This window comes from Rhinolophus hipposideros, assembly GCF_964194185.1.
Source record: "Rhinolophus hipposideros genome assembly, chromosome: 13".
NCBI classification, from domain to species: domain Eukaryota; kingdom Metazoa; phylum Chordata; class Mammalia; order Chiroptera; family Rhinolophidae; genus Rhinolophus; species Rhinolophus hipposideros.
The window spans coordinates 67,625,958-67,653,753 of record NC_138059.1 but is presented as its reverse complement, the minus strand read 5'-3'; the positions used below and the strand labels follow the sequence as shown (position 1 = coordinate 67,653,753).

Here is a 27,796-nt window from a genome sequence, read left to right as displayed (position 1 = left end):
GAAATCAATGTGTTTAAAAAAAGTCATCATTTTACAGTAAAATCATTAGGCTGCTTTATTTCCTGAATATTTCCGTGAGCTTCTTAAAGGCAGAAACCATAACTCATTATGTTTGCATTATCAGAACAGAACGACCAGCGTGCTTTGCACATAGTAAGCACTCAACACACCATTACTGATTCAGTAGAAGAGATCAAGCAAAAGGCATGATTTGAAACGTACGTAAGTTTGAGCATATCCTTTTGTGAATCCAAATAAGATAAAACATCTCCAGAATGAAGTTTGTGATGGCTTAATTAAATTATTATATCCAGGTATCACTGAGAGTTATTTTGCAAACTATCGTTTTGCGGTATTATAAAAATGAGTGCTGAAGATGTCCTACCCCCTCATGTATATTTTGGAATAGAATTTTTTTTTTATTTCCCTCAAGTTAACTACTGAATCATGATTATGTATGTGTTACATCACTGATTATATGTTTGTGTATGTATATACATATACACATAAATGTGTATATTATATATATACACATGCATTACAAGTCAAATCAATTTTTCATTCCTTAGAAACATAACACAATTCTTTTGGAAAAAAGTTTGGGAATTAGATGCATTAACTATGTCAATACTACATATACAATATTTTAATTTAGGCTTAGAGGTAAGAAAATAGAAATGAATATTTTGATTATCTCAAAAGATTAAACAAACATACTAGACAAACACTAATTTATACAATGAATAATAAAAAGAAAACAAGATTATTATAAAATATGTATAATATGTGCAAAACTCAATATATATATAGACCTATGATTCCCAGAAACCATTCTATTTCCTGGAAGCAAACATAAGCTTATTTAAACCAGTATAGGTAGTTTGACGTTACTCCTGGAAAACAAAGATTGTCAGTACAAGATCCCCCGTAACTTGGAGGACAAGCTGAACATGGTACCCCTACTTTATATGGGGCTTCTCCAATCCAGTTGCCCCTAGAAAGAAAAAGGGGGGAAAAGGAAAAAGATAGCATTAGTGTTACTTGCCCATTTGAAGAAATTTGATTGTCTATAATCACGTGACCATATGCATTGACCTATAATGATCTTTTTGAAAAGTTTGTCATTTTTGAAAGGCGCTGAAAGTTATATCTGTTTCTTATTTCTACAGTAACTTATTCTGTATCTTTTTCAATATTTTCTCTCTGAGTTAATATTATCTCAATTTAGAGATAAGAAGTGAAGCACCGCAATGAATGGTGACATAATTAGTCATCTGACACCAGGTTTGATGCTTATTCCAGTCACCCCATCTGTCCCCTTCCTGTAGCCACCTTCTAGAGTACACAGTCAGGCCATATTCACTTCTCAAAGACTCATGCCTTACACGTGCATATATTTCTAAGCTTAGAAATGCTTAAGTGAGAAGGAAGTTGTCATAAGCACAAAAAATAGGTCATATATGTTCACAAGATTTATTTCTAAAGTTGTAAAATATTTTAGACTTTCAATATTTATAACATGATATATATTCTGTTATTAAGAGAATAATGGCTCCTAGGAGCAATTAAATGTGATTCCAAACCTTTTCCAATATGTAAAGCCATAGCCTGTTTTCTTAAGTAATGCTACTCATTTTTTTAATAATGAATACATTCAGCTGAATTCCTCTGTGTTCTCAACGTTTTTCTTTATCTGTATTGATGACCATGACCAACATAATGTACCAATTCACCATTTGGGATAGTTAAAAATAGCCACGTTGACTTACTATTATTTGGCTCCTTTAATTATGAAGAAGGTAATAAACGTATTTTCAGTAGTATTGCGATTAGTAACTGCAATACTAAGAAATGGCAATCTAACCGACAATATGAAGGAAACTAAATGGTCAGGAGAAAATTTGGGGTCAATAATAAAAAGTCAGAGTTGAAGATAAGACAAAAGTAGGTAAGAGGCTAAAATATGCAACAGATGGTTCTCATCTTTTTTAAGACCCCAGTAATGCCAAGCAGTGACTTAGAAAATGTTATCTATAAGACATGAAAATATCTGCTTAAATCAGTCAGTTAAAATTTCAGGCTTTAGTCTATGAAATATCTATAAAAGAAAATGTACCTATAAAGATGAAAAACATGCTGATTAACTACCACATTACAGAATGTGATGAGATTCCAAGACCGTTCATGTCTGTTTGGTTTATTCTACAGCCTGTCCCCAAATAAGCTTCCTCAAGCATAATTTTTATAATGTCACCAGCTTACTCAGAAACATTCATGAAGACCCATTCTTTTGTGAGTGTAGCTCACTCCTTTATCCTAATCTCTCCCATTCTATATTTATAATCTTATTTTCATCTATAACTTTACCCAAAGCTATGAAAGTATATGGACCCAGCCTATGCTATTTTAATTTCACATTTTTCTATTTATTCTATATAACTTTTTGACATCATACAGCACATATTTTTAGAAACATAAACTTAGGAATACAATTGCATTATATGTAAAAATTATAAACTTTTACATAAATTACAGATTTTTATTGAATATAGGATAACTATACTCAAGAGTAAATCAGTAAATTGATAAATTTATTAATACTCTTATTTTTATGTCCTATTCCATGTAATTAAATTCTCCCTTCCTTTCCCCTTGAAAAACAATTCTGCTTGAGATAACTTCATACTGGTGTTGGAAGAATCATATTCAGATATAAGTCAGAATTTCAAAACTTCTTCATTGCCTAGGTTTCAAAATAATAATCTTATTACAACAAGTATAGCATATTAGTACAATATCTTAATTTCTTGGACTCATAAAACAATCAACTCTTTCATCAATGGTATTAGAAAATTCTAATCCTTGGCCAAAAGCAGAAAAGTTAAATGAATGAAATAAAAATCTCTTTCACCATATGGGTACTACTTGACCTATTTATGTCAGTAAGAAGGGTAAAAGCTTAATGGGAAAATATAAGGTGTGAAACTGAAAATGTCAAACAAATGCAGCTTAATGCTTTTCGTAATGCAAACACATTCTACTTTCCAAATCTTACTGTTGTAATAATTGTGAAGGGGAGACCATCGGGAAATCGCTATTTTTCTAACTCTGCAAAAACACTGGCATACTACCATATAAATGAGTAATGCAGTTGTTTGTGAAACATTTTCTCATTCCCTCCCCATACTGGCAATGCTGGAGAAAATCTTTGTTTGGGACTTACTTTGGAAGCCACCAAGAATGTCATAAATCCTTTGCACATTTTGGTATTTACTCCAAATAGAAACAGACTCATGAATAAATACTGCAACCTTTTATCATCTGAAGAGTTCTTGTTATCAAGAAGGCATTTTACCAAATGTTAACACATGCCTATTTATTCTCATACTGTAAAAAATGTTCATAAATATGGCCATATTTTATAATCTTTAATCAATTTTCACAATACTTTTTTTTATGTGTGCCAGAGGATGAAATTACTGAATAATTTTTAATACTGAAATTTAAATCATAGCAAAGCCTCAATTTATAAGAAGTCATAGCACGTAAATTTTCCCTTCTGATAATGAATGCCTCCTTAACCATGTATGGAATTAATAAACTATAATTTTAAATTTCACTCTTAAAGAAGGAAGAAGGGCTTGTTTTGTTTCCCTAGTAAAAAAAGGAAGCCGACATTCTAGTACTGAGAGATGAGAATATTGTGGTGTTGATAAATCCCCTAGAAGATTCTTTTCTGATGCCTTTTTAATAACTATCAAACACCTGGAAGTACAGTGTCTATTCACAATTACCATGACAAGAGAAAGATGGTGAGGAGAATTTAGTGACGCTCCATACTGAGAATGTTTTGCCTCAAGTTTTAGGCCAGAATCCCTTTCCTTGTGAAAAGAAACCTTTCAGCTCATTATTTTTCAGGTAGAAGGGAGTGATGGAACATTTCAAGATTACAGGCCATTGTAGTTCAGTCTTACTCATATTAAAATACCTATCAGGCTGAAGACATTTAACAGCATTGAAGATTACTAGAAGTAGAATGCCACCTAGTACTTACTTTGGGGCATAGTTGCATACCAAATAAACTGCACGTCGCCATACAGCTCCCCACACATTCATGTTTTGGCAAGTATGAATTGCACATCCTATCCGATTGGAGGTGGCCCAAACCATCTGTGAAAATAAACCAGTGTACCATTATTGATGTCAGAGCTAAGAAATGCATGGTCACCAAAATAGTTAAGAGCATTGTTTTTTTTAAGTATGAATCAAAAATTAACAGCACAATTGAAATAACCTGTGTGTAATGTGTGCACATGGGGCCAAAACATCTCATAGGACATCTGGGGTTGCAGTCCTGGGGATATGGAAAAGCATAGTCTTTCACTTCATCATACCATGGCTTGACCAACTGGAGAATAGAGCGATATCTAGATGTCAAAACAAAACCATGAGAAGAACAATGAATATAGCACTGGTCATGTATAGTGGACTCATGTTCAATTGTAAGATAATTGTTATTTTACGGATTATTCTTGATGAGTCAAGAGTATACCCATCCCTCACAATTACTACCACCAACTACCGTGTTTTCCTGAAAATAAGACCTAGCTGGACCATTAGCTCTAATGTGGCTTTTGGAGCAAAAATTAACATAAGACCCGGTCTAATTTTAATATAAGACCAGGTATAATATAATAACATAATATAATAATATAATATAATACTGGGAATATAATATAATATAAGACCAGGTCTTATGTTAATTTTTGCTCCAAAAGATGCATTAGAGCTGATGGTTCGGCTAGGTCTTATTTTCGAGGAAACATGTTAGTAGAAACCTCTAGTCCTCCAAGTAGGGCGAACATAAAAATGCCCAGGACTAGAGCAAGTGATCCTACAGTTGTTTAAGTATATGTCAGGTTGTTTCAAAAACACAACTGCAAATATTTCAGGAATTATCTTCATCTTGTTCTATCAGTGTCAAAAAATGTCTTCCATCGGAACCTTATACGTGATTAAGAGTTAGATGCGTAAAAGTAGTTACAATACTAGAACCTAGTATTGTGTGGGGTTTTTTTTGTTAAACTTGTATCACTTTAATTTTAATAATAGCACACCTGCTTTTCCTTCCTATAATGGAAGAGAATGGGACCTTGGAACATTGGATGAGACATTCCGTAGAGGTAGGAAAATAATCCTATCACTGGGAAAAACTTTCCCATAGTTGTGTATACTTGCACATATATAATGTGTATAACACACACACACACATATTGGTGTATGCAACTGTGAGAAAGTTGCATACACACAAGAATGGTTTGTGCCACAGTCAAGGGATTTTTTTGTGTTGGAAAAGACAAGATACAGGATACAGCATATGCCTGATCCTTTTGGAGATTCTGTGGCATTAATGAAGATTACAGGCTAAGGGAAAGTGTTCCAAGGTGAAAGGGAAAACTGGTCTTATTAGACTCCTTTAACCAATTAAATAATCCTCGAAGACATCTGAAACAGTCATAGGCCAAGCACCCAGACCTGATGTAAGTACTCAATAAATAGTTGCTGATACTACTTGAAATTGGTGGCAATCCTTCTTGGTAATGAAGTTGGGTGGAAAAATGGTATCAGTGAAACGGCTTCCTACCTTCCAGTTCGTACAGATAGATTTTGGCCCAAAAATCTCAGTAAGTAAGATGGTCCATGGTCCCAAATGCAAGTAGCTGCCCAGGCCTCTGCAGATTTTGCAAGATTTTCATCCCAAACCTGTGAAGGGGAAAAAGCCTTCAGCTTTACCAGGTTTGCTAGTAAGAAACAAAAAATAAGAGGAAAGAAATGGTGCTACTGTTCCCTTAATGTTTTTTCAATTCTGTTTCCTGAGACTATTTCAACCAGAAGAAAGCAAATTGAGACCATTGATATTCAGTTCTATAATGCAATATGATTGTGCCACAAAAAAACCTTATTGTTGTTATAGTAGCATCTAGTTCCAAAGTCCAGACATCACCGTTAGTAAAAGATAGGTTAATAAACATACCACATCTAGATGTAACCTGGGGACACCTCGTACTGACCACTGAAATTTGAGTCCACCAAAGTCAACTGATTTCCCTAGAGGTCATCTTCACAACAAGAAGGAACCATGCTATCAATATAGCTTAAAAACTGATATTTAAATCAGTTTATCAAAATTAATAATGTCTAATATTATACTGCAACTTTTAAGGGTCAAACGATATTGTAGTATAATGAATCCCACAGAACCTTCATATTATATATCATTTGAATCTTTGGTAGTAATGATGATAATATGAGAATTAAATTTTAGTTGGTATGAATTGGAAGCAAACTGTGATAAACAGTAACTTGATTAGGCTACATAAGGCTGCTATAAGAATATAGTACATTATGATTGAATTAAGTAAGACAAATAGTGATTGTTCTTGAAAAGTTGTTTAAATCAGTACTATTTATAATAAATGTATATAATGTGTATAATAAATTATACTGATGTATAATAAATTTTCTGTAATTAGGTAAATTGGGGGATAAAATTTGAAGCAGCGTTAGATTTAGTCTACATTTATACTAGTTAACCGTATGGATTGATAGTCTCATCTCCAAAGCTGCATGGGGAAAACAAGCTGAGCATTTGAAGACCTGCCAATAATAAATCAACTCTAAAATGATAATGTATTTTCTAGCAACATACAAGATACAAAACACAAAGTGAAGAATATTTGTAATTCTTTTACCTAAGTATAGAAAAAAGTGCTTTTAAAATGTCTCCCTGGTGAAAATATAATTTAGTGAAATACTTACCTATTGGAAAAAATGATTTTAATTGAGTTATAGTTAAATATCATGACATTATTTCCTAAATTATTTAAGTAATTGTATATTATCCTACCTGGAAAAGAACATGTTCAAATTATGATTACACAGTGGACGGTAGTACATTTTAGAAGGTAAGACCTTCTGTGAAGAAGGAAATGACAGTTTTATAATTACTTAAATTCACATGGAGCTACACATATGAATGCATATAGATGTCCTTCTACTAGTCTTTGTTTTTCTACTTGTCATAGTCTCCCTTATCTTAGTATCATTCTTTTGGTGACTTTCTCCTCCACAAGGTTGTGTGGAGCTATGGAGGACTCACCTACATTAGAGTGAAAAACCATGAGTTCACTATGCGTTACAAGCTTTCAAGCAGACTCATCGGGCTGCTTGAACATAACACAAAAGCATAGGATGATTGGATACGTAGATGTACTTAGTATAACAATGTATTTAAGTGAAAGGAAATTAATTCAGTGACTTTGAAATAAAATAAGGAAAAAAATAATAGATGAACTCGTCAAGAGACACTTTCATGCTAGGAGGCCGTGGCAGCCAACCTCAAAAGAGATTTGTTACTTACTCCGAAGTTGTTTTAAATCAGAAAAACAAAGTCATATTCCATGAATTGATCTAGAATTACATTAAAATAAACTCATTCACAAAGTTTATACACAATCAGAATTATTTAGAAAGGATCTAGAGTCATTCTCTGGTGACAATGGCCATATCTCCTTTGCCCACATACAAAGAAAAATTACTGAAGGAGCTATAGCAAAGCACACTCTAAATTATCCAGAATATAATCTGCTCATTTTGTGGATTGCATTCAGTGTGACAAAATATTACAAAATACCATTTTAGTAGCTAAATAATGTTAAATTCACTATCAAAAGGGATAACCCACATTCTATAATAGTTTATGAGCTGGTGTCTATTTCTTTATGTGTTTTTTTTCTCTGAATTGATATCATGCTCTTTTACAATTATGAAAAAGGGATTTTTGTACTACTTTTTTCATACTTAATTCATAACTCAGTAATCATTTGGCATAAACTTTATGAATTATTACTTCAATCTTTTGTTTGTAAAAGTCTGGGTAAAGTATATCAATAATAAAAAATAAATTTATAATGAAAGCCATAGAATCTTAGGACTGAAAGTAAGTTTTAAAAGCATTTTGTTTGGCTGATAGTGAATTTGTTATTTATTCTTCTGATGTTTTTAAATGAAATATGGATTTATGATATATGGGTTACAGTTCATCAAATATAAAACATCACAATTAATTTACAAAGGAATTCCAGATTGAATATTATCAACAAATTATGTCCCCTGAAGTGTTCTTAATTATAATCACTTGAGAAAAAAAGATACATCTAAGTATTATTTACATATTGAAATACAACGAGCACTCAGATCAATAACTGCTACAAACACCTTCTTAGAGTCTTGTCCTGGTCAGGACATCAGTACAGCATGGCACCAATAACATTGACCTAAAAATAAAAAGGCTTGTGTTCTGACCCTAATTGTACTGCTGAGGTCATTTTCTTTATCTCCCAGTTAACTCATCTGTAAAATAAGATTGGATGAGGTCATCTCCAGGGTGACTTTGCTCTTCATCTTCTCATGATTTAATATACCTGCGTAGTCCCAGCATCAGAGACAGGAAGACCCATGTTATCTTGGCCTGTAACTTACACAGTTCTAGCCATTGTCATACCACAGAGAGTAAAATTAGATTCTTTTCAAAATGATTACAAATAGTCAAGGCAGTTAAGAAGTTAAGAAGGAATTCACCATAGATAATCCTATCTTTATACTCATTCATATATTTAAAAACTAAATATCATGTATGTCAAGAAGTAAGCCAGAAAGTTCATGTGGAGAAGTATCTTACACGAGCACCCTTTGTTAGATATGATGAGGGATTCTGATAGGAAGACCATGCAGTTAGGACTACCGATGCCTATTTCTTTAGGTGTTCGATGTACGTGTGTCACAATTAAAATCTTGGAGAAGATAGTTGTGGGGGAGGAGGAATAACCACTTTTTCTCTCTGTGGTGTTTACTTTTAGGGAAATGATGGGAGGGATTCCTGCCTGTCTCTGTGTCCCTGAATGAAGACGCTGGAGAGCCTGATGGACAGGTCCCACATGACGAGAACGGGTCACGGGTCATTGTGGCTCTTTGTGGAAGACATGAGCGACAGTCCCTTTGATGCCCACTGCAGGGTAAGTCAGAGAATTCTGTACTCTTTCTTGCCTTTTTTGTTCCTGAGCAAGACTCACACCTGTAGAGAGGGGAAGGTCCAGCTTTTGTAAGGAGGTCTGATTAGGGAAAATATCGATCACATCTATTGGTAAAGCAGAGATCTGCATTTGCTGTTTCTGTCTTTCTCCCTGGGTTACAACTCCTCGGAAAAGATGGGTAGGTTGTTTATCCATTTAATCTCCAATGCTATTGAAATTTATTAATATGATGAGAGGTCTCTGAGATTTGAAAAAAGCAAACAATGATAACGTTAATAACAATAGAAAATTTCAACCAAAAAAATTGGGGGCTGTAGGGAGTGGCCCAATATGATCTATTCTTTTCTCTCCAGAAGGTCTAAATTGCAATGAATGTTGCCAGTGTAACCATGTAAAAGAATTTTAACAACTTATATAAGTTTATGGAATAAGATGTAATTTGCTAAGCATCTAAGTTAATATATAAATGTATGACTACTTGATGGACATCTGCCGAATTTCTCTGAGTATCCGTGGCATTTATTTGAAATTATTTTAATGTTATACCCTACAAATACAGCAACAGAAAAAAGAAGGGCACACGTGCCTTTACTTAACATTCTATGGAATGCCTGGTTAATATGCACCATATTATTATCTTTTGTTGGAAAAACTAAATACTTTATACTTACTTAGCTTCTTATTCAACCAGCTTCGTCATTCTGTATTCCCTCTGTACAGATAAGATACTTTCACAGATAAGTTAGTTGTAAATGCTTAAAATCTGATCTTGCCTCCTAAAAATGAGGCAAAAATTTAAGAATTTAATGCATATATATGCAGAAATGTTTACAGGACCTAATAGAAATTAGATGCTCTGCTAACATGAGCATATAATTTAATTGTGATTAAATTACACAAATCACAAAATAAAGATGGCCTAACACAGTGTTCATGCTAGCATATGCTTGCAGGTTTGCCCTCTTGTCCCCCAACGGTTTTCTTCCATTCTTTGCTGTTAAGGGCCATTTAGTTGGTCATCTCATAAATTGATTGATTTAGCTTTGTACTAAATTGTTCACCCTGAGCTGTTCTGCTTATAAAGTCAGCACCTCGAATATGGCAACCACATATTTGGACTAACCCCCAAGCGATAGCCAGAATTCAAACTGTCACTTAGATATCTAAAAGACTTGTGGCTGTCAGAGATAGGAAGGATGTGAAAAGAATGCAATTTTCATCAAATTCAGAGGTCTTGAGAACTTGAGTCAAAGAAATACAAAATCGAGTCAAAGAATTTTGCTGCATGGAAGAAGGTTGTTGACTTTCCTAAGTGGGCAGAGGAATTAGAGAATAAGATGGGCCAGCCGGGGATGAGGTCGTTGTATCTGCCGTTTCCATATGTTGGCAGACAGAGTCAGGGAGCACACTGACATCTGAAGCTTCCTTTTAAATCCCACTCAATATTTCTGGATAAGAAAGGAAGTCAGACTGAAAGGCACCTAAAAACTACTTGGAAATATATGTCCGACATTGAAATGACAGACTGCTTTTTTTTTTTTTAATGTGGGTATCATCTTTTAATTCCAAACATAAGAATTAAGTGTAGAAGTGTTTGAAAGAATCCAATTTAAGGTATTATAAAGGATAGATATGTCTGGCTAAGGAACCTGTCCATATTTGGCATTATTAAGACTTGTGATGGTTAAGAGAATGTGGCCTATTCAAGCAACAGGTTAGCCTTGTAATTTCAGCATAAATATATCAATGAGTAATTATTTATACTTGTGATTTTACATTGAATTTTATAAGAAGCCTTGTTAATTTTTTTAAACAGTGTTGCAAAATTTAGAACTTAAGAGGCACTGTATTACTTAGACTTTTAAGACATTTAAATATACGGAAATTATTTTCAGTAAATCAATTGAAATACTTTTAAAAAAACAAATATATTAAAACTCTAAATGCAGTTTAAGAAATTTAATTGATTAAATTTATTAGCAACAGACGTTAAACAAATGTGATTGCCAAAACTCACTAGATTTATGAATAGAACAAAAGATCCATAAATTGAAGCTTAATTGACGAAGAACCAGAAATATTACTTTTAAAAACAAAAGTGACCTCTTGAAAAATCTATTATGCACATGGACTCCTCTTTTTTTTTTTTTTTAACTTTTCAATATTTTCTTTCTAGATATGGAAAAAGACTTAGTATTCTGTACCCTTATAAAACTGTGGTATATTTACTTATTAAAATGCCTGTAATTCTATAAAAGTACCAAATGATTTCAGTTTAGAGGACTAGGAGAAGTTAAAATTCTGAACTTTTGGTGACCTCATTATTCATATGAATGCCACTTATTTTATTTTTTATATGCATTTCATTATATTTGCCTTCAATGTTAAATGAAAATATCACACTTTGGATTTTTGGAGACATATTTCTAAACTGGTTATTGGCACGGATTTTATGACAGCAGGGGCTTTGGATACAGTATGGCATGTGCTGTAGACATTTATTTTCTTGGACATTTTTGTGGCCATTTCTTGTATATTAAGATAAAATATAAAGTCAATTCAGATAGACAAGTTTTAGAGTTTTTTCAAAAATAATTTAGCTGGGACTGTTTGGTCTTTTTCTGGGCTAGATTGAAAAAGAAGTGCTGACTTACAGAAGTGAGAAAGCACCATTAAAAAGAAATTAAGTGATGACAAAATTATTTCCCCCGAGGGCAGCCAAAAGCTTTTAAAACACTTTAAAACCGCTTTAAATCATGGGCATGATTGCGGTTCTTGTTTGAAATTGGTGGGTTTATTCCTATTAGGTAGAAATGCCTGTGAAATGCCAATAAAGGAACCTCAGAGCTGAATATACAAGATTCAGTGTTGACCAGACAAGGGGGCGGGAGTGAGGAAGACTGGAGACAAATGTGTGTGGTAGACCAGGGCAGAGGAAGAGAAAAGGCCTTCATATGGGCGATTTCTGTCATTGATTAGATTAACTGCATGATATTAAACTGATTGTACTTTATAAGAGAAGTGGAGAGTTAAAAGAACTTGATAAAACAAATTCCCTCAAGCTACAAAAATAACTTAAAACATGGGACCACATTATTTCACAAAATATCAAAGTGGGATCCAAGAGTCTCTTAAATATTTAAAAGACGAGTACCACCTTTCCTATAGGTGAGAAAGATAAATTTCTAGAAAGAGATGGTGTAAAGTGCACTGTTTTAGAGGGAATCATTTCCAACAGCATACATTTATTTTAAAAAAACGAAAAAAGCACTTCCTTGACCCCCTTTTCATCTTCCAATTATTGCACCATTCTTCTCCTTGTTATAACAATGAAATTCCTTGAGTTGTCTTAACTGAGAATTTCCAATTTTTCTCCTTCCATTCTTTTTTGAGCCCCCTCCTCCCCGGGCCGGTTCCCACCCCATCGCCACTATACCCAACGGCTGTGGTCATCTGTGGTCATTTCCTGATCACCGATTTCCTTGATCCACCAGCAGCTTTTTGTCCCTGGCTCCTCCTGGACACACCCCACGCCTTGGTGTCACAGTTGCCTTGTTTTTCTCTGGTTGCTGATTCCCCATGTTTACCCTCCTCATCTCTCCAACCTCTACCTGTTGGAAGGGCTTAGGCCATGCCCACTTCTCTCTCTCTTTCTTTTTCTTTTCTTTTTTGTCTATATTCACTGCCAACATAACCTCATCCATTCTCATGGACTGACATACGCTGATGGTATTATACGCTGATGTATTATCATCATACGCTTATAAGCTAATGGTATTATTACTCCAAATTATCTCTCTAAACCTCTCAGCTGAATTCCAAACTACGTTATCCGCCCACCTACTTTAACCCTCTACTTAACTGTCCAAAATTGAGCTCCAGATATTCACAACCCTACCCCGGTCCCCACCACCTAACCAGCTAGTCTTGCAGTCTTCTCCTATGGGCGAAAGGCATCGCCTATCTGTTAGCTCAGGAGTCACTACATCTGACCCACTACCTGTTTGAATATTACCTATGGTTCTTCATACTACAAACTTAGACTTAAGTCATTGCAACATAAACCATAAGGCCTACACAGCTGGTAGTATTTACTATCTGACCCTTTAGAGAAGATGTTTACAGGCTGCTGTTGCAGTCGCTCAGGCTATAAATCTTGTATTCATCTTTGATGTTTCTGTTTCATAATCTTTATCTGCTCTGTCAGCAAATCTTGTTGATGCTACCTTCAAAATGCTCTATATCCAGAAGATAACCACTGATCGTTACCACTAGTGCCACCATCTTGGTCAAGCCACTGTCATTTGTTATGTGGATTATGGAAAGGGACTTCTATCTGAGGGAGTGCCTCATATATATAAAACCTTAATATATGAATTAATAAAGGCATGGATAAAAGAAAAACTTCAGAGTTTGGGATAAGAGTTTTTAAATCAGATTGGTGCAGAGGAAGTAAAGGACATTTTTCAGTGTTTTAAATCTATGCACAGCTAAATCTGCACTGTGAAGCTGTACATCAGCCACATGCTTTGAAAATGCCGAACGCTATGTAAATATAATCAAACTCAAAGGATTGCACTGCGAGGATGGTCTAGTAATAAAGAGAATGAAGTAGGATTGGGTGTAAGATGACAAAGTGCAACTGTTGCTTGGTCTCTGGACAGTAATGTGAAGCTAGAAAAAAGAGCGAGAGACTCAGAAATGAGTGGATTTCCCCCATTCAAAGAGGCTACTCCTCTGTAAGCAATTGCTGCTAAGGAGGAAGTGGGCTCCGTATGTCTAGACCTTACCTCTTGTCTGGATTATCTAGAAATCCTGATGTACGTGGGGAATGTATCAACTTTTACAGGTTGACAAATAATGTTTTAAAATGTAAAGTTCTGGACAGCTCACATCTATGCAGAGCAAATTAAACATAACCTGCTAATTAGAGTGGTTGATGGGCCTACGGTTTACAAAGTCTGATATAAGGTATTATTATCACCATTACATTTACATAGATATATCATCTTCCCTCTTAATATCCATGGATGGTGGCAGGAAAGAGGGACCCTGTTTAAAAAAAAAAAAAGAGCTATGTTTACGCCAAACCTCCTTACAGTAAACTTATCACATGGGGACTACTGCTTTGTCCTCCATGGTGGAAAATGCAAGAAATGCACATTTCCAAATTAACCAATAGTATCCTAGGTAATTCATTCATCTAGGCAGCCAGTAAATGAATATTTATTGGACTTCACTGTGACTTCAACGGTCAGCAAGACTGACGTAGATGCTGCTTTATAACTCAGAGAAGAGACAGGCAACAAAAGCACTAACACACAAAATAAATGAATAATTGCAAATTATACCGCACTATAGAAATTCATAGTTTTATAATACTTTACATGTGTAATGCATGTGACGCCTTATTATCATAAAGAAGCTCCAAAAGAATCACCTGCTTCTAAAGGTTGGCTTCTTCTGAAGTGTCCTTCATCAGAGAAGTACACACGTCACTCCGTGTTGCGTACATCGGTACCTCACCCACAGGGCTCACAGGTGCTGAATGAATACTCAAGTGAAATTTTGTGATAGTATAGAAATGATCACTGGACTAATTCTTCTTTTGGTTTAACCTATTAGTTCTTTCAGCATATAGTCTCTTGATAAATAAGTGGATACTTGACCACAGGATACTTTCCTCATTTCAGTTTTGTGTCCTGAACCATGACCTGAGATAGTTCTCACAGCACCTTTTAGACTTTGCACCTCAGAAATTACTCCTGGATGTCCAGGGGAACGTTTGAGAAGGCAGATGCCTGACCCAACCCTGGACCTACCGGATCAAAATTGCAGAGTTGGGGAGCCTGAGTGTGGACCTGCAAAGTGGTTCTGGGCTCTTCCGGGTAACTCTACTTATCTAACGCCTTATTTGGTGTTGTGTCATTCTGATCACAGCACTTGAGGCCACCTCACTCCTCGCTCACCCCTATTCAGCCCTCCCTGCCACATCCTCACTGCCTGAGGGACTTAGGAAGGAGGGGACATTACTGGTACTTAGCGTCGATTAATTTTTACATAGAAGCACCTACACAGTGTCCTTCCTCTCAGCTCTCACCTGTCATTGATCCACGGTTTGATAAAAATAAACATCACACTTCATCAGGAAAGTATCTCACTGTCACAGACACTGGGGGCCAAACTGTGAGGATGTTTGTTCTCTATATTCACAGAAGACAGAATTATAGTGGAGAGAGGTAGAGAAACCGCCCTGAATGTGGTTGTACAAATAAGCCTTCATCACTCATGCTGAGAATAATTCCCGTGAAGGGAACATGTAGTTTGTGGCTACATCAAATATATGTATGAATATAGACAAAACAGATGGTGTTTGTGGCACTTATTTAGATATCAGAGGAACTTGAAATGGCTTTGTTAACTGACGTATCAGAAGTAACGTGTGGAGGAACTATATACGTAACTGTCTGAAAATCTGAAGTCTTAGGAAAAAGATTTAAAAAATTATAAAGTAAGATAATCCGTTTCCATTATAATCACATCAAACCTGTATTTCAAACACATATTTGACCTACGTGTGACTTAGTTCATGAGACTACGATCTGTGCCCACCAAATCTGCGGCCTCTCTAGGATGCAGACAGAAGTAGGACAAATGGAGGCCATTTCTCTTCACTACTGTGCACTGGTCAGGTCAATCGATTCCAGGAACCTCCCTGTCAGAACAGCACGCACAGGTTGGAAACCTTCAGGGAAGACATCCAGGTGACAGGCCTTCTTTAATCAAAGTCACACTGCTTCTGGTTCCCAAAATGTGCTCACTAGCACCACTCACTTGTGTTTGTGTGGCGTTAAGGGGTGAGGGAATACCTTGCTTCTCTGTTTCCTCAATAACACAGCTCTTACCTTTGCCAGGATTTTCAGAAAGCAGATACCTTTGTGCCGTCTGCCCTGATAGGCCACGTTGCCGGTACCCTGGCTACTAGAAGTGGTGTGTACAGGCGTTTAGCACAAAAAGGGCTGGAGGCTAAGAAAGAGCTGGGTGACTGGAGGTGGAGGGCCTGAGACATATGCTCAGAGTCTTCAGAGAACTGAGGCACATTTCTCAGGCAGAACGTTCCTACCTGGGGACCAAGAGAGACTACAGGGAGCAGGATTTGATTCCACAAGAGAAAATACTTTCTGATGTTCAGTCACGTCCTCAGATGAGGCACATGCAGGAAAATTCCGCCGAGCAGGTGTTGAACACATGAAGGGCAGTATGTATTGTAGGGTCTTTCAAAGCATGAGCTTTGTTTTCAATAGAACTGCATCCTCGCCATTTTGATTAACTTGCTCTGGGACCTTGGCACACTTCTGCTCTCCAAGCTTCAGGTCTCCTGTCTCTCAATGAGGGAGACTGTCCCCATTTCTCGACTGTTGAAGGTTAAATGAGATAGTGACTGAAGGGCACTTAGCTCAACTCTAGCAGAGTAAGGCTGAGCTTAATACTTAATGGCAAATATTACTACCATGTTTCCCAGAAAATAAGACCTAACTGGAAAATAAGCCCTAGCATGATTTTTCAGGAAGACATCCCCTGAACATAAGCCCTAATGTGTCTTTTGAAGCACAAATTAATATAAGACCCGGCCTTATTTTCCGGGAAACACGGTAGTACTGGGGATTGCCGCCCCAGAATGGTGATGATGTCAGGGAACCAGAAAGCTACCTAAAATGGGAAGCAGTGGGAGGTGGCCTTTTTATTATTATTACTAGTTTCAGGTATACAAAACAATGTAATAGTTAGACATTTATACCCCTCACAAAGTGATAACCTCTCCCCCAATCTATTGCCCCTCTGACATTGTATATAGTTATTACAGTTCCACTGACTCTATTCATTATGCTGTACTCCACATCCTGTGACTATATACATACATATGTATATATACGTATATAGATAGATAGATGGATAGATAAATAATTATAGTTGACATTCAATATTATTCAGCTTCAGCTTCAGGTGTACAATGCAGTGATCAGGCATCTAGACTGTCCATGACGTGGTCTCCCTAATAAGACGTGTGCCCATCGGATACCCTATAAAATCTTTACAACATTATTGATAGAATTCCCCAAACTTTATTTCATATCCCTGTGGCAATATTGTTGTTACCAATCTGTGCCAATTTGTGCTTTCTAACCCCCCCCATCTAGCAACCATGCGCTTTCCTCTATGTCTCTGAGACTATTGCTGTGTACTTTGCTCATTTATTCCGTTCCCATCTGTAGATGACTGGATTGAGGTGGCCTTTTGATCACTTTATCTGGCAGCCTGAAGTTTAAGACACATCAAGCTTTAATCTCAACCAAGCATGCAATCAGATAAAGTGAAAGCAGATAAACCCTAAAGCAACTAAATAATCAGAAACAGAATTGTGTATAGATAACAAGGAGTTTGCTTCCAGGGAAAATAACATCAGACAGTGGAAGATAAAAATTAGAGGACACTTTAGAAGTTTTCAAACTTATTAATTCCACGTCTTAAATCCCTCTTTCACATATGTTTTATCTTTAAATTTGAAGACCATTGATGGGTGGAGTCTGTCACTAGTCCTCCTCTCCGGAGGAATACAATGCCCATCAACTATCATTTAAGGCTGGAGTCATCAGCCAGAATGACATTTTCATGTGTGGTTAATTTTTTTTTTCACGATTTTAATGTTACAATAATCTAAAAACCGATTCTTGATTGCTAAACTCTCCTATGATACACATGCAAACATCATATCCTGGTGACATGCCATTGGCCACTCGGTCAGAAGAATTTGAATGCCTTTCCGCCTACCTCCTGCCTGCTAAAAACATGATCTCCCTGGAATGCAGACGCAGATTCGACAGAATGTCCATATTTAATGAAATAAGAATTTGATGCACTTGTTAGGAGGAAAAACTATGTGCCCTTAACATTTTTAGACTGTTTCAGTTTGGAGTATGTGGTGTGAAATTTTAAGAGTCATGAAAAGTTTAGTCTGAAAACACAACTTGTTGGGCATTGTTTCATGTGAGTGTCAAAAAAAAATGCTTGGTACCTGATTTTAGACACTATGGGTAACATGCTCTGGAAACATTTGAATCCCATCCCTCCAAACCTCACTCTAGGATGTATTTTGTGCCAAACATGTTTTCTTGACCATTTTAAGCTGTTAGTCTTTCTCCTCCTCCCTGCCCCCCTCCCTCACCATTCTGCAGAAAGTCTCATGGACAGTGAAACATCTCAAGTTCAGAACTATTTATTTAATGGCCACTGACTGACTTGTAAATGGTTTTCAGACATACTAAACTCAGGACACCAGGCCAGCCAGACGAGTCGACTTCTTTTTTTCTGGAGCCTTTTGATTAGTTTCCAGAAAAACCTTACTCTGAATGTGTCAGAAGGAATAGATGGGCCTGGTTCTATTTAGGCCCCTGAAACAGATTTGGATTCGTGTTGATTTAAGCCTCAGCACTTATTCTAAAACAAACAAACAAACAAAATACATAAAACCTCCTTGCAAAAATTCTTGAGTAGATTGCCAGACATAAAATCATCCATTCATAGTGTCTCCATGACACTACTCTACTCCCATTTTGCAAAGGGGTCCCTTTGGATTACCAAAGCATATTCCCATCCGAAGTTCTTTGTAGTCGAAGAATGTTCCCTCCCCCACACTAGCTACTTCTTTTAACCTCTGTAGATGTGTACCCTGGATGATAAACCTGCAGCCACTCACAGGCTCCCTAAAAGTGGCTTTGTATTTTGTGTTCTCCAGCTCAGAGAAACCCAGTTGTCCTAAACAAAAATGAAGGTGTCCTCCTTCATGGCCTCCTACTATCACTCCTCATTCCACTTCATTATATAAATCACTTACTCCTGTTGATTTGACCCCTGAGGCGACTTTGTCACATTCCTATTGCCTGAACCTTTATTGAGGCTTTAGTTATCTCTCACCCAGACTCACAAAGTAAATACCTGCCTCTGGACTGTGCTCTCTGCCTTGACTTCCGCCTCTCTCTTATCCCTTCCTCATCCCATAGCCCGAATGACCTTTCTGAAATGCAAATTAATGATATACCTTCCCTGCTTAAAACTTTTAATAATTTCCTTTGATCTTAGAATAAAACACAACAAGCATCTTTCACGCCTTCCCCAGCCTCATCAAACATCACTTTTTCCTTAATACACTCCATCCAAGCCACGTTGATTTTCTTTTAATTTATTTTCGGTTACAGTTGACAGTCAATATTATTTTATATTTGTTTCAGGTGTACAGCATAGCAATTAGACATTCATATAATTTATGAAGTGATTCCCCCCGATTAGTCCGGTGCCCACCTGGCACACTGATGTTTTATCCTTGCCTTCATGCACCATGCATCTTCTTGGAACACCCTCTCACTCCTACTATACAGTGCCTCTTTCCTTAACTCCCTATAACTTCTATTTATTTGCCATATTTAATATTTGAAGTCATTTTCTTCTGGAAGCCTTCCCTGCCTCTCTACCCCAAGTCCACGTCTGGGCTAGGTACCCCCATGTGATACCAAAGCACCATGTATTTATTCTGCTTTAGCCCACTTACTTGTCTGTGTACAGTGCCTCCTAATGAAGGGTTTCTCTCCTCTCCCCACCTGATCCTCTCAGCACAGTAACAGGCATATGAATAGATAGTGTGGAATGAGTGATTGAATTTTCAATGGCACTTGCCCCGCAGAGAGCCATAGCCACTTGCTCTTTACATGGATGCCCAGAAGAAGTGAAAAGACTTCATTCAATCGTTCCACAAATATTTACTACGTATTCTCTGTGGAACAGATATGATGCTATGTTCTACAATACTCAGCAGCAATACGATAAAATTCTTTTTCTGCACTGTCGTCTGAGGTCAAACATCATTTTTCTGCACTGTCACCTGAGGTCAAACATCAAACATCATTTACCACCGAAACAGCAGTGTTTGAAAATTAGGAGATAAGGTCGCCCTACTTGTGGCCTCTGTGTGATTGATTCACTGCTTTTCTCTGGACGGTCAAACAGTGACGTTCTGAACCACATCCTGTTCATGCTTTTACATTTGCACTTCTTAGAGCCTGTATTCAAAACAGTCACAAACAAAATGTTCTTCACCTTCGGCCAGCTCCACACATGGAGAGCTGAACATTCTTACATAATACTAAGCAATACTAAGCAACCGGCACCTTGAAAGCAAATTGTACAAAACGTGCCCGGTCTCCACTTAAAGCCAAGACACTTAAAAGGTTCTCCATCTAGAACAGGAATGCAGTTCCGAGTGTGCTGGATAAATTCCTTCCTGTCAGCAGTCTCTCAGTTCCCCAGGGAGGCTCTCTACTGGCTGTGAAAGCATTCATTGAGAGGATTTAGGTTAGACACATCAAATTTCTCATGTTTATCACAAGAAAATTGAGTTATCCTTCCCAAGTGAGAGAAAATGTGCCATTTGAGACAATACATGGTTTTATTGTTTCAAAAAATAACGAGGATGAACGTCACAAGCATTTAGTCAACTATTGAATAAAGGAAAGAAGTAGTTTGCATTATCTACATTCTTTTCCACATGAAGCCCAAATAAGCGAGATCAGCATTTTTCATTTTTCCCAAGTCATAAGTTATTGTAGGCAAATAGTTTATTGGCTATTTCTAAGGGTGAATTAATCTATTCTCCATTCATTCATTCGAACCATAACTTCCTGTTATGTTACTACCTGCTGGGACTTGGTAACTAGTCTTTTTCTCTTTTCCAAAAATGCACAGGAAGCCATATTCCTTTAGCTCTGCCAATAACATTTTCAGTCACCAAACAAATGAAATGGGCTGTCTTCTTAGTATAGCTATTTTGGCTTCTTGAAATTACATTACACCTTTTCTTTTCCATGTTAAATCATCCAGTTAATATCCATCCGTGTCGTCATGCTGCCCCTCCCCTGCCTTTCAACCATCCTGCAGCATCTGGGAAGACCGCCATCTCACGCACTGCACTCACTCAGTGGGTCATACCCGTCACTGTGTGTAGATGTCGGTGCCTAGCTCGCCCCCACGTCTGCCTAAAGGAAGTGCACTGCTGACTCACATTGCCAATCTACACGCCTGTCGCTTTCACTACCAATCTAAACTCCATCAATCGCCAGGGTCATCTTTCTAAAATGCACCTCTGACCCTGCTCTAAAGCCTCCACAGCCTCCCTAATGTTTTTGTATTAAATGATCCTCTGTCTTTTCTCAGCCTCCTCAGAAACATGGCTACCACCTTGAACTTTTCCTCTCTTCTGGCGATTTTGTTCATGCCCTGCTTTACCTACCATAACAGCCAACTCTGCCCCTTCCTATCTATCTCAACTGCCTCTCGTCCAAGGAGCCTTGCAGGATTTTGCCAACTAGAGATTATCACTTCTTTCTTTGACTTCTCCATGGTATTTATCTGGACCTCTTTGATGACATCAGTCTTGTGCAGCCGTATGTTATACTGATTTATATGCTCAGTGGGTTTCTCTTCCTGTTTTGTTTTTTCCTGTTTTGTTTACACTTTACAGACAAAGATGTCTGTTATCTCTGGATGGCATCTGCTCATTTAATTTTTTTAATCAATTCATTCAATTGACTTGGATTCAGAAACTATCCTACAAATTTTACTCCATGTGTGAGTCTCACAATTTCATTCTTTTGGGGATAATTCTTATTCTAAGAAACTAGTGTGGTTTGTGGTTTAGAGTCATGGTTTAAGCTGCCCTTAGTAAGAATGAAAAACAGCTGGTGTCCAAGGAGCTCTGGAAATTTGTCAATAAACTAATTGTAGAACAGAAGCCAAGAGTAAAGAAGTGTGACTTGCATATCTTAATCTCTATCTATATTATTACTTTTTTTGAATTTATATAAAACTTTTTTTAATTTTGGGTGCATGGGATAAAATATGATTATGAATGATGAGAAAACTTCTATTAAAATGTAAATAGTGTAGTCAGCCCTCGTTATCCATGGGGAATTTGTTCCAAGACCCCCATAGACAGATACTAAAATCCGCAGATGCTCAAGTCCATTATATAAAATGACGTAGTATTTGTGTATAACCTATGCACATGCTCCCATGTACTTTAAATCATCTCTAGATTACTTACAATACCTCATACAATGTAAGTGCTATGTAAATAGTTGTTATACTGTGTTGTTTAGAAAATAATGACAAGAAAGAAAAAGTGTGTACATCATAGGTCTGACAACATAGCACACATCAGCAACAACATAACATTTTTCTTTTTTCAAATAATTTTGATCTGCAATTGGTTGAATCTGCAGATGGAGAAGAACCTGCGGTGGTGGAGGGCCAACTGTAATATGGAAATTGATGCTACTTATAAATATATAACAATTCATAGAGGATTTCAACTGAATTCATCAAATAATGGTAGATCACTGTCTATAGGCAAGAAATTGCCCAAGAAAATAGTGATCCAAAGATGAATAAACATAGACTTAGCACCTTGAAAGTTTAAAATTGGGAAGTTTGCAAGAAATATACAAATAATTATAAATCACGTTCGATTATGGGGAGAGCTGTATGACAGACCTAATCGGTTACAGCGCTTCAAAAGACGGAGAAATTATGGTTGTGATTGTCAAAAACATAAATAAAGGACACAACTTTCTGATTAAAACTCGAAGGGTAGGATTATAAATAATGGAAGGCATCAATGAGGGAACATTAGAAAGAGAGGAAATGGCATAAGAAAAAGTTCAGAGAGAAAAGTTGGGGATGAAAGGGATTGCAAATAAGGCTGGTGCTGTTAGGAACAGACCTGAGCTGAAGACCATCTTCCATGAGGCTTCACGGTGATATCACTCAGTGATGGGAATAATTTAAACACGTGGCTGGTGGCCCTAGGGACCGACATGCCCCAAGGTTTTGAGTTACATAGCAGAGGTTAGGAACTGAACTCATTTTCAAATTGCTCACAATCCAAATCAATGTTGAACAAGTTAAAAATAAAGGTAACCATGTTTAATCGAGATCTATAATTTTTACCTGACCTAGAGATTACAGTCACATCTGACCTACGAGCTACCTATTATGTATTATTCTCAGCGTTTCTCTGAGGGAGCCAATGAATTATTTTAATTGGTCCGTTTACTCAGAGCCCTATGATTTCACTAAATTGAGCCTATTTTTCTAACTGAATCAATTTTGGCCTCCTCGGGGCCTTCCCTTTGTGCTTCCCTCTGCCTGGCATGGTCTCTCCTCATTTACCAGCCTGACTCACTCTCTCACCTCTCTCCACGACCCTCTCACTAAGCAAGTCCCAGACCAACTTATTAAATTTCACAACCTCACCACAACCTGCTTTGTTTTTCTTCAGAACCTTATTAACTTCTACAGCACTGTGTAATCTATTTATGTATCTTGTTTACTGTCTGCTTCCACACCCAGATGGCCAAAGAGTGTATTTTGTTGGCGTTTAGACAAGCGCCTAACTTATAGTAAATGCTCAATAAATGTCAGATGAATGAATACATGTGCCAATGAACTAACTGCATGCAGTGTTTCCATGATAATTTGAGACAGTCATATGTTATTTTATAGAGCTTAGTGTCCTAACTGCTGCGGTTGCTCGTTAACCTTCATGAAGTTAACACAGACTTATAAAGCATCTACTATATAACTAGCACACTGTATCTGGTTCTTACAAAATAAATTATATGCAATAGCGCCTACGTTTGAAAAAGCAGATGAGAGGGGAATGACAAACAGAACGTGAATACAATAGGATTTCAACTGGCGTTTTAAAGAAGGAAACAAGATATTCTGACATCTCCGGGGGTTTCCAACAATGGGACATTTGCTAGTTCTTGCAAAAGAAAAGATCCTCCCAATATAAGCATGGGCTTTACATTTACACAGGCCAAAAGTCTAATCCCATCGATCCTGTTCCATATGCATAATGATCCATATGCCTTGGCCTAGTGATTAACCTCTCTGGGTCTGAGTGATCTCATTTGTAAAATGCAGATCCCAGTCTTAACCTCATAGGGGAAATGTAAGCTATTCAATGAGCATTTGTGGAAACAATTAGCCAAGTCCTTGGCACATAGATGCAATTAAATAAAGGCATGTGGAATGAATTAATTCTTGATCAGTGGGGAAAGATAACTAGAAAAATGTGGCTTTTTTCAGTCTATTTCTACTGGGTTGTACCCCACCTACGCCTCCAGGTGACCCCTCTTCCCTCGATATCATTAAAACAGTGAATCGCATTATATACCTATTGGCGGTTATGCAAGTTATCACTCCCACTTGACAGATAAGGGAGCTGAGTCTTAAGACCTTATGGAACTTACGCAAGGCCACAGAGGAAGCAGCGGACTTAGGACTGCAGCCCAGATGAGCTTGTCTCCAAAGCTGGTGCAGTTGTCTCGATTCTCACCTTAGTCTCAGGGGTGCGATCGCCTCCAGGAAGGAGTTCCTAAACCCGCAATCTGGACATTATACCTTTCTGAGCTCACAGAGAATCTCACACACACTTCTCTCATCATTTTGGGTAATTTTGAAAACGTATTTGTTCCTCTTCTTTCTATGTCAGCGCATCACCTAGAAACACCTTCTTCAATGTATGTCATTGTTTCTGCTTTTAGATCTTGACTAGGTTTTCCCTGGGCACCTTTCACAGAAGTTTCCAGAAACCCGTCGAAGCTCATGTTTATTGAACATCTATTTCGCTGTAGGCTCTGGTCTGATTGCTCTACCACTCAACTCAGGCTTTCCTCATGACAACTCTATGTGGCGGATGATCCCTTTATCCTCATTTTACAGGTGGTGAAAATGAAACGCAATAATGTAATGCATTCACTCAGCTTAGATTCTAGGACTGGGGTGTGAAACCAAACATTCAGATTCCAGAGTTCAAATTGTTAATTATGTGACTACGTTGCCCCTCAGACCCCATTTTTCTTTTCCTCTGATTGCATTTTCTTTTCCTTTCTTTAAAAAGTCCTGGCACAGTGCATTTTTATAGAGACTAAATTATGCTTCTGTGGACTATGCCTCTCCTATGTTTGGCAAGTATTTAGTTTTCCTGGGACACTGATATCAGCATTTGGTCAAACTTAAAAAACTTATTTGAATAAAATAGATGAATTTATAATCTGATAGAAATCCCACAATTTCAGGTCAGTACTTAGGAAAAGTTGTTAGTGGCACCCCCACAACTCGCCCCACCTTGGAAATCCCATCCTGGTGGTCCTCCCTGCCTGAAATAGTCTCCCCGCTGTGCTCTGGGAAGGCACTGGAATTTAAACCATAACCTTGCATGAATTCAAAACCCCAAAGAAAGAAACTTGAAAAAGACATCTATCCTTTCAACACCAACTTTTTTTTTTCTCTTTAACTCTCTAAGTAACATGATTTAAACACAGAGAGCCTATTTTTAAGAGAGAGCGAAGAATGTTGGAACAGTGTCCGCATGTACTGGCTGCCCTGTGATCTGAGTGACAAGCCCTAAATCTCCAGGAGAAGCAAGTCAGCATGTTCTTGGAGGATACAAACAGACCAGCGTCAGAAAGAGCTTTACCCAAGAGAGGGAGCAGACACCGACCCAGAGACTAGATCGTGCCCCACGAAACCTATAATTTGAAAAAAATGATGTTCAAGAAATGTTTTACCTGATAGATACAATTGTGACATAAACAAAGCACAGAAAATGTTCCATGTGAATTTTTTTTTAAATGTGGACCTTCCAAATGTAATCAGTCAACATACCCCACTCTTTATCTGTGTTTCTTGTATAAGAGCTGAGTTATCGATGGTTATGGACTCACAAAAGGTACTTAGACTCCCTCCCTGCACCCTTTAATTGTATGATGGAACACTGCTTAAGTTTACCAGTCATGTAAGAACCTTTCTAAGTTCAAATGTGTAAAAAGCCCCTGCACCTCATATCTCCTACTATACAAACACCCTTTAGGTTCTTGTAACAGACAATTTAAATAAAGCGTTCTCGCTCTAAACTTAAAGAAAACAAGTTCCTCTTACCATATATTCCATGTTTGCTGCCGGTGGGAACACTTTGCCCCGGACCTGATTATGGTAGTCAAGAATGGCGATCATGTCATTTTGCGAAATGTAGCGCTTCCGCCTGGCTTTGGGGACGTCCGCAGAGTCTAGCTGTGCTGTTAGAGTTGCTTCAATATCAGTGAAATTATTGGTTGGCGAGGATGAGTCAGTGGAATTGAGTAAGACGATAGTGCTTGCTTCACAGAGAAGGGAGACCAGGAGAGCACTGCTGACAGCAGAGAGTGCTGGCATTGTGAGGGGTGGACGAGAGGCCACCAAGGTCACTTTGCTTTAAATCAGAAAGGTAGAGTTAGGGTCCATGAAAGGGAAGGGAAAAAAATAGGGCCAGAGAATATGGATTTACAGGTCACTATGTGGGAGCATTGTTGGATTTGATTTTCTCTAAAAAGAAAATCCAAACACATGCTGAACTCTCAAACCTAGACGACTACCTGAAGTAGCGTCTTTACATTTTGCTTGGCATCCTAAGGCAGATTCCTAAGAGGAATTTCCTACAGCTACAGAAGAAGTCACAGCCTGACTACTAACCCTGAAATGAATGTGAATCACTTGCCCCAAATGCCTGGACCACAGAATGCATTATTGCACATTTGTTTTCAGAGGGAAATCTTTTAGGAACTGCAATTCCTCTTGAGAGTGAAGAGGAAAACTGCATCACAGGTAACAACAGAGAATGTGCTGATAATGTCTCCCAGACATATAGGGACACCAAATGATAGAACACATACACAAAAGTCATAATAATCCAATCTCATTTCTAAAAAAGAAAAAAAAAGTGAGCTACTTTAAAATCAATGCATGCAAAATAAACGTGTTGAACTAAACAGCTTACCTCTGCACAATGCCAAAATGAGTATTTTGTTCTTCCACAAATTTAAAGTTCTTTGCTAGGTGGTAGTATAAACTCTTGTAAGAGGAGTGTGTCTTATTACAAACTCTCAGAGAGCAAAAGTCTGCAAGGTTTGAATGCTGCTGGCTACAGGAGCAACTAACAGCTTTTATATGTCACAGTCAGCAACGTCCAGAAAGGGCAGTCTTTCCTAGGGTCTCCCCTAGCCAAAATCAAAGGGGAGGGCTTTGGGATAGAAAAAAACCGTGATTGGGTGGCAACCTTTTTTATGTGGGTGGTGAGGAAATTGAGTTACACCCACAGCTTACAAAGTACAAACCATAAAATACAAACCCCTTTTTCTCTGGGCTTCCACCTTTTCTGTGAGTGGTTAATTTTCCCCATTTAATAGTTCCTAGTTCCTGGTTCCCATACAAAAAGAAGAAAGAAAGGGGGGAAAAAAACAAGAACTGTGAGTTCTTGAAAACACAGACGACTGAGTAACAAGCAGTACATTTTTTTAAGACACTAAATGACATGGGAGCTGAAAAGAGCAAGCTGATATTAAATGAAAAGACGAGCTCACTTAGTTCAGCTGGGCGGCCACAAATATGATTTGAGAGGGGTGCCAGACAAATCAGGAGTAGCCAAACTATAGCATATGGTATTAGGATAATAGATGCTGTAGTACTTATACTCCATCTCTAAGTGGCTTTATTTCTCTCATTTCTCTCTCTCTCTCCCTCTCCCTCCTCCCCCCCCCCATTTTATCCTCCCT

The 27,796-nt window shown here is 37.4% G+C and overlaps 1 protein-coding gene across 1 annotated transcript; it reads right to left on the bottom strand.

Moving 5' to 3' along the window:
* Positions 1-38: 38 nt before the first annotated feature.
* On the bottom strand, positions 39-27,156 carry PI15 (peptidase inhibitor 15). The gene is made up of 6 exons (XM_081070667.1): positions 27,022-27,156; positions 26,148-26,457; positions 5,645-5,763; positions 4,295-4,427; positions 4,055-4,170; positions 39-994 (listed from the first exon to the last, which is right to left on the bottom strand). Exons 2-6 carry the CDS (start codon positions 26,418-26,420, stop codon positions 859-861), a joined length of 777 nt encoding a protein of 258 aa, XP_080926793.1. The 5' UTR covers positions 26,421-26,457; positions 27,022-27,156; the 3' UTR covers positions 39-858.
* Between the last annotated feature and the right edge of the window lie 640 nt (positions 27,157-27,796).